General features: G+C 38.9%; 1 protein-coding gene across 1 annotated transcript in view; it reads left to right on the top strand.

Moving 5' to 3' along the window:
* Positions 1–7,036, top strand: part of fam13b (family with sequence similarity 13 member B) — a 66,316-nt gene that overhangs the window by 47,450 nt on the left and 11,830 nt on the right. Inside the window, 6 exon segments of the mRNA XM_035669641.1 lie at positions 856–875; positions 2,507–2,602; positions 3,153–3,297; positions 4,935–5,014; positions 6,120–6,177; positions 6,320–6,449. Coding sequence (XP_035525534.1) covers positions 856–875; positions 2,507–2,602; positions 3,153–3,297; positions 4,935–5,014; positions 6,120–6,177; positions 6,320–6,449 — 529 coding nt within the window.

Genomic DNA, 7,036 nt, shown 5'->3' on the forward strand with positions numbered 1-7,036 from the left:
GCCAAATGTAATATTCTGCTTTGGAATAAAAGTTATTTTCAATTTGACCATTTGCATTTGTTGACATCAACATATTATCAGTTAATCTGCGGAGTATTTTCTTAATTATTTGATACATAATTATATCTATAAAAGGTCAATAGTGAAAAATGCTTGTTTTATCTGACCAACACTCCCAATCCCAAACATATTCAGTGTACTGTAACACAAGCCAAAGAAAAGAAGCAAATCGTCACAGTTTAAACTAAACAGCATGACGCATGAGCAAATGTGTTTCTGACTGGTGCTTTCGACTCCAGTGATGTGGTGTCCAGTAAATGCAGTAAAGTTGGCTAAACTCTGTTTAAACAGACGTGTAACAGCATCTCTACATCTCCTGGTTGATTAGAACGGTTGTCAAAAAGAGCGAACAAGAAAGGAACACATAAACAGGGTGCAGTTAAAAGTTATTTTCTCTCAACAAAACTAATTAGTTGCAAAATATAAGTTTAAATTGTCTTGGCAACGTATCTTGTAGATCACACCATATTAGGCTATTTAATATGCTATTAATGAGTATATGTAATTATTTATTGGGCATATTTCCCAGCAGACATTTGGCCGTTGACGTTTTCATCTGCCAGACAACACTTGATACTGGCCAAATGCCGGGTAACGTAAACCCTGCCATCAGCATGGCTTCTCCTCTGTTAGGACGTACGGGAGGATTTAGACAAAATTTAGATGACAGCAGCAAAACCCATGCTGCACCTCTTGACTGTGTGTGTGAGTGAGAAAGAGTGCAATGTACATCACCTTTCAGTGCTTATGTGTTAGGTAACTGTGTCTGTGTGTGATAGATAGTTATTTGTAGAGCTTCCTGCACAAGAGCTTGAGTTGCTGCTGCAGGTGAAGGTGTGCTTGCAGTCAAGGACAAACACACACACACACACATTTATTTGACCTCGGGTCCAACACCTTTATGAGTTTTACCATAAATGGCCATGGATGTGAAGCCCGAACGCAGTTATGTTCCAGCTCCAAGTCTTCCATTCAAGATCATGATGTCAGTATGATGTTATAAAGGATGAATTATGATCTATCAGGAGCAGCAGTTGGTGTGGAGTCGAAGAGAGCTGGAGTTTTCTGCCATGTCTTTAACCTCTACTGCTGTCTAAGCTGGAGGAGAAACAAAGCTTAACAGCCTGCTAGAAGCCAGAGTAAACAAGGAAAGGATACAGGGATAATCACACGTGGTCAAGCAAGTTAAATAAAGTCTGAGTAGAGCCTGTGGATCAACCCTTTCATGTCAGTGTAGAAGAGGTCAGACTGTGACTGTTGTTACCTTTTATAGGCCGTAATGCCCTCTCCTCCTCTCTCTTCCGAGGCTCTAGTTTAAGCATTAGTAATCCTTTCAGATCTGAACCAGGTTATTGACTTAATAAGGACTTGTTAAATAGCCCAGAAGGGAAAATAAACCTTTTCAGAGATTATTAGGCTCTCAAAAAATGTCTCTTACTGTGTACCCTACTTGCCAGGTGCATTCTCGTATGTGAGATCGAGGTAAACACATTAGTTTATCATTCAAAGCTCCAGTCTTTTGTCTGTTAATTGATCATCTGGGCTCTTCCTATTCATTAAAAGAGGCTGATGACAGTTAGGATTATGTGAGGAGGCTTACACGTGGTTCCAGAGATGTGGGTTTTAACCTGTGCATCTTTACTGGGCCCTGATAAACCTTATTCTGAACACAAAGGTCTTAATTAAATGGATGAATGATGCACTAAGCTTATTGGATTCTGTGTAACTGAATAAAAGAGAACATAAATTACTCTCATCAAATAATGAACACAGTGGAGAGCATTACACATCATTGAACCCTATTTGTAGAACACAGGATAGAAGCTATATTGAACAGTTAATTAACTGTTAAAACATTACGATTTTTGATCTGATCAGTGAGAGAAAATTGGATTGTTACTAAATATTAAATATAATATAGTATCTTTTATAGGGATTTCCGATCCAATCGGTCCCGGTCTAATACTTGCCTAGATAATACAGTTGCACAGTGCACACTTCAACTACATTAAAGTTATTCAAATCAATCCAATGTACACGCTTGACAATCGATTAGCTCTGCGTTGTATTAAGAAAAAAATCTGCATCCAAGTTGTCCCTATTTACCTGGATATTGACTGAATAGAGAAAATATGGTCAGTAGTTAAGTAAACCTCTGGGTTTGGTCCTGAGTAGACACAATTACTGCTAAACTGAGCTGTTCCAGTTTTACCCTTGAACTAAACTCATTCATACATGCATGAGTAACATGGGTTTTAAACACAGACTGCAATAATGCGATAACTAACTGCCTTGCCAAAGTTCAAATGTGTGACAGCCTCAGAAACCGTGTGAATATGAACCCTATTTTAATCAAAGTCAATGCATCATCACACACAGTAACACAATGTGAATACACATAGAAATCTTGATGAATTAAGTTGATGTATTTTGTGTGTTTTCTCAGGATAATTCAGCGAACCATCAGGGCTGCAGTGGAGCAACACTTCTTTGAGCTGAAAACCTCCATTGACCAAGACCTCAGCAACTATGACAGCCAAGGGTGAGAGTGCATACACACACATTAATATTCACACACATTCAGGCATGAAAACCAAATACACTTGTATCGAGAATAAGGAAACACACACACTGAAGGTCTGTACAGCTTTGCCAAAACTGTGCAAAAACAAACTGTTGTGTTCTGCATTTATCCTCCATGCACCTGCTGGTAGAAACATGCATTACACAGATTCCTCAGAGGGTGGAAATTGGCATCAGATTACTTTAAAGTAACATATTTGTCATAGAGAACATTGTGTACAAAGGCACAAAGTCAGTCAGATGGTTCAGTTTACCAGTAAACATGTTGACAGCAGTGATGTTAATTAGCAAACCCTGCATGTTGAGGGGAACAGCTGTTGAATAGTCAGTCACCTCTAAGACAAAACAAGATGTCCAGGAGTTTTACACTGCATACTCAAATAGGGTTTATGTAACATGCACATAAAGGCACGGTGGCATTTCAGTAGTTTAACTTTGTAAATACAAATGATTCTATTAGTTTTGTTCAAAGTTTCATTATTTCATTTATTTTCATTTTTGTTGTCCAGGGTGAATCCCAGTGAGCCTGCAGACCAGGGTTGCCACGGAGATGAGCAACAAACGGACCCTGAGGACAGTCCCTGCGATACAGAAGGGGAGACCCCACTCACACAGGCCGAGCAGCACATACAACAAAGCCAGAAAGACACACAGGTCTGTTGGAGACACAGAAACACACACCTGCACAAACTCAAACACACATCATCCATGTTTCTCACACACACTAAATGTGAATCAAAACGCACACATACAATACACAGACTTTGACCAGTTGCTGTGTGGGCTAGCAGCATATTTCCCATAGCTAACCTCCTTCCTGTCTCAGTCTGTCGGTTCATTCCACGGCTAAATGTTTGATATTATCAGCACAGTCCATCTTTGTTCTGCTCCGATTGCGACAATAGCTGGAATTCTACCAGGGAAGCAAACAGAGACAACAACAGACCTGTTTTACAAATATACACAGATCAATGAATACACTGATACATACAGGCAGGGTTTTGTTCCTACTAACTGATAGTCATGAGGGAATGACATAAGGCAGAAATGTACTTGTAAAGAAGTGCTGCTCAGTGTGAAAGCAGTGAAAAACCTCTTTGTGAGGTTTAACGAAAGAGGGTCTGCATCATCATGATTTTTTTAACTTTACGAAATCAACAATCCTATCCACTATTTGCTCTTACTGTATGCCAGGGGTACATAGTAGCACAGAAATTGGCATCATATTTTCAACACATACAGAAAATGTGTCTAAATTGTGCCACCTGTACATTGTCTTTAAACTTAGTAATTTAAAAAAGTGCAAATGCTTTTCTTAATTTCTTAGATTTGCCATTAGAGAGAAGTTTTTGGTGCTTAATTAATGTGTGGATATTTAGGCCAGAGTCATTTGCAGTTTTAGAAAGCTATGTCACGGTGGAAATACCCCTTCAGTGCTGCTACCCCCATCGAACCTCAGTGGCTCTTGTCCCAAGAACCATTTTAGTGTCCAGAGAGCAGGAGAAATGATGAGCAGACAACATGGCAGACAGAGTGAGACATGTTCCGGGACTAGTGAGAAATCTGTCACCTCTTTAAACAGTAATTTGGGAACAATTCTTTAAATAGATCAGCCTAGAGCTAAAGAATGACAGCAACACCTGTGCACCAAACCAAACCAAAACACACACACACCATTTTCTTTCTTTATATAACAGTTGTAATACCTCTGTGACAAATTTGTAGTTGTTAATTTGTATACAGAAATTTTTAAACCTACTGTGTGGAAGTTTACAACCATGATTCAACAATAATGTAGTATTAGTCAGAACAATTGCAATAAAACCTACCCGTTTGGGGTACAGAGATATTAAGGTTAGCATTTGCGATTGTAAAAGCCCCTTTGGCCTTGTACACACACACACACACACACACACACTGACACCAGGACTCCAGATTTATGTAACACTCCTACATACACATACACACAAACACACAGACATGCACACACAGACACAATACAAGGTCAGATTGGAGGTTTGCACTGTAAAGGGTAAGATAAAAAAGACAGATAATCATCTTGTATATATTTGTGTCAAAATGACCACATTGTTTCCTTACATGATAGATGTAGGTGTAATCTGTAGTGGTAATGTATAAGGGGATTTCTACTATTCAAGACAAAGCACGAAACTATTGTGTTTCCGAATACTCAAACAAAGTGAAACATCATGGTGTGTGGCCTTTCTAAGAACAGGGATGCGTCTGTTTTTTCTATTCTTGCTAAAATTGTTGCTGTTGCTTTCTCCCAGGATTCATTGGACTCTGTCACCACCCTGGAGGAGAGCTCGGGAATGGACCTGGATGCAGAGAACAACATCAACACTGCCAGGTGGGCTGGGTCGATGTCTGTTTGCTTTCAAGCCTTTATTGAATTCAGTTTCATCTTTATATCAAGAAAATACTAGTTAGAGTTATTAGAGTGACATTTTAGCCTAATGGATTAGGTATGGAGACCAGAGTTAAGAGGTCAAGGAAGATTTGGGCCCACTATAGGCTTAATTTGAACAAGGCAGACAGATGTGTGTGCTGTATGTAGCATAGTGTATGTCAGTGATGTGGAGAGAGGACTTCCTCCTTCCCCAGAGAGAGGTATGTTGTCTTGCACTGATCACTTGACACCTCATGTTTACAAATCTCTTCGACATGCTGTCTCAGCCTGAGCTCATTTTTATGCTGCATCTGAAACAGACCTTCATTATCTCTCTCCCTCTCACACTTAGAGAGCGTGCTTGTGTAGATTTACAGCTCCTACGTCATACTGTCACACCTCCAGGTTGTGATAACGTAGTGTGGTTGATGTGGCATGTAGTGTTTAATTATAAAATCATATATACAGCTGCACTTAAATACTGTTTCACACATTATCTGAAAGAAATGGGTAAAAGATCAATAAACACAGCACTGACTTTAGATGTATCAAATTGGAGATTTCCCAACAGTTGAAGCAGCAGCAGCAGCAGCTTTGTGAGACAAGAAATCATTTATGACGTGTAGAGGCGTTTAGTTGAAAAGGGACTTTGTTTGCTGTTGTTCAGGTCTGCCACAGACACTAACAAAGACTCCAAATAAGGTGGAAGAATTATGACTGAAATACTTTGGGGTCTCCAATTTAAAATTATTAGATTGTTCTGGGCAGAAAATAGTATTGACTTTGCTCTAAGCCAAAGATCTCTCAGGTTTACAGTGGTAGAGACTGATTGACAAGACATTTTTTCAGTTACATCTGAAAAGAAAACAACAGCTCTAGATATCTGAAAATATCTCAAAGGTATGTCCCCTAAAAATGACAATTTAGGACTACTAGGACACGGTTGAATGTGTGTGTAACAGTGCTTTGGTAGAATTGATTATTTTTATTGAGTATTTTGTTCTCTTAACTTTTAATTGTAATTATTTTTTCAAATGTCTTCTCTGTTTCTTCTCTTTGTTTTCAGGCAGGACAATCAATCCTGTGACATCATGGAGCAGACTGACACTGACACCATAAGCTGTGTAAGTAACGATAAGTGAGAATATCTCAAATCAAATTTACATTACAGCATTTGTCTACCTGTACTTTCCTTCATTCTTTCATCTCTGATTTCTGTCTTTAACCCCTCTCTCTCTCTCTCTCTCTCTCTCTCTGTTCCTCCAGGACTCGGGTTCATGCCACTGTGATCAGAACGCCAACACCAGTCAGACCAACAGGAACCACCTGTCGCCATGCCAACCCATCTCCGGCCACAACCCCCACCTCCAGCTCTTTCCCGACAACCAATGGGAAGGTAGGTACCCACTCATCTCGGCTATCACAGTGTGTTCTCTGTTGGCAGCAAAAATATATATAAAATAAATGGATTCCAGTTATTTAGAGACAGACTATTCATGTAATAAAAATAAATAAATATTTTACTCAACTCAAATTTTGATTTAGATTTACAAAATACGAAATGATGTTTCAGTGAGAGAAGACTTCTTTAACTTAATATTCTCCCATCTTGGTAAAATCTTGTTATTCTGCCATATTTGTTTCTAAAAGTCCTTTATAGAGTAATGTTGTTGAAATGGCTTTAAAACCTCTTTTCTGTCATCGCATAGAGGTTTAATTGTTCTCAGTATATTTAATATAAAAATGTTTTTCAAAGTTGGCTTGAAGGCCAGTTGAAAATCAAATTATTTCAAATGAAATATGAATTCATGCCTGTGTGTCCTACGTATTTTTAAATGAGATGGATTCATCAAACATTTTCTGAGCTGTCACTCTCCTTCCTTCCCCCCATAATCAGTCCCCAAATATCTAGTATGACCGGGGGAAAGATTTGATGTTCAGCATGATGTTGTTGTAATTAAACCACACACACACACACACACA

The sequence above is a fragment of the Morone saxatilis genome, unplaced genomic scaffold, assembly GCF_004916995.1.
Source record: "Morone saxatilis isolate NCDOM2014 unplaced genomic scaffold, NCSU_SB_2.0 Contig22, whole genome shotgun sequence".
NCBI lineage: Eukaryota > Metazoa > Chordata > Actinopteri > Moronidae > Morone > Morone saxatilis.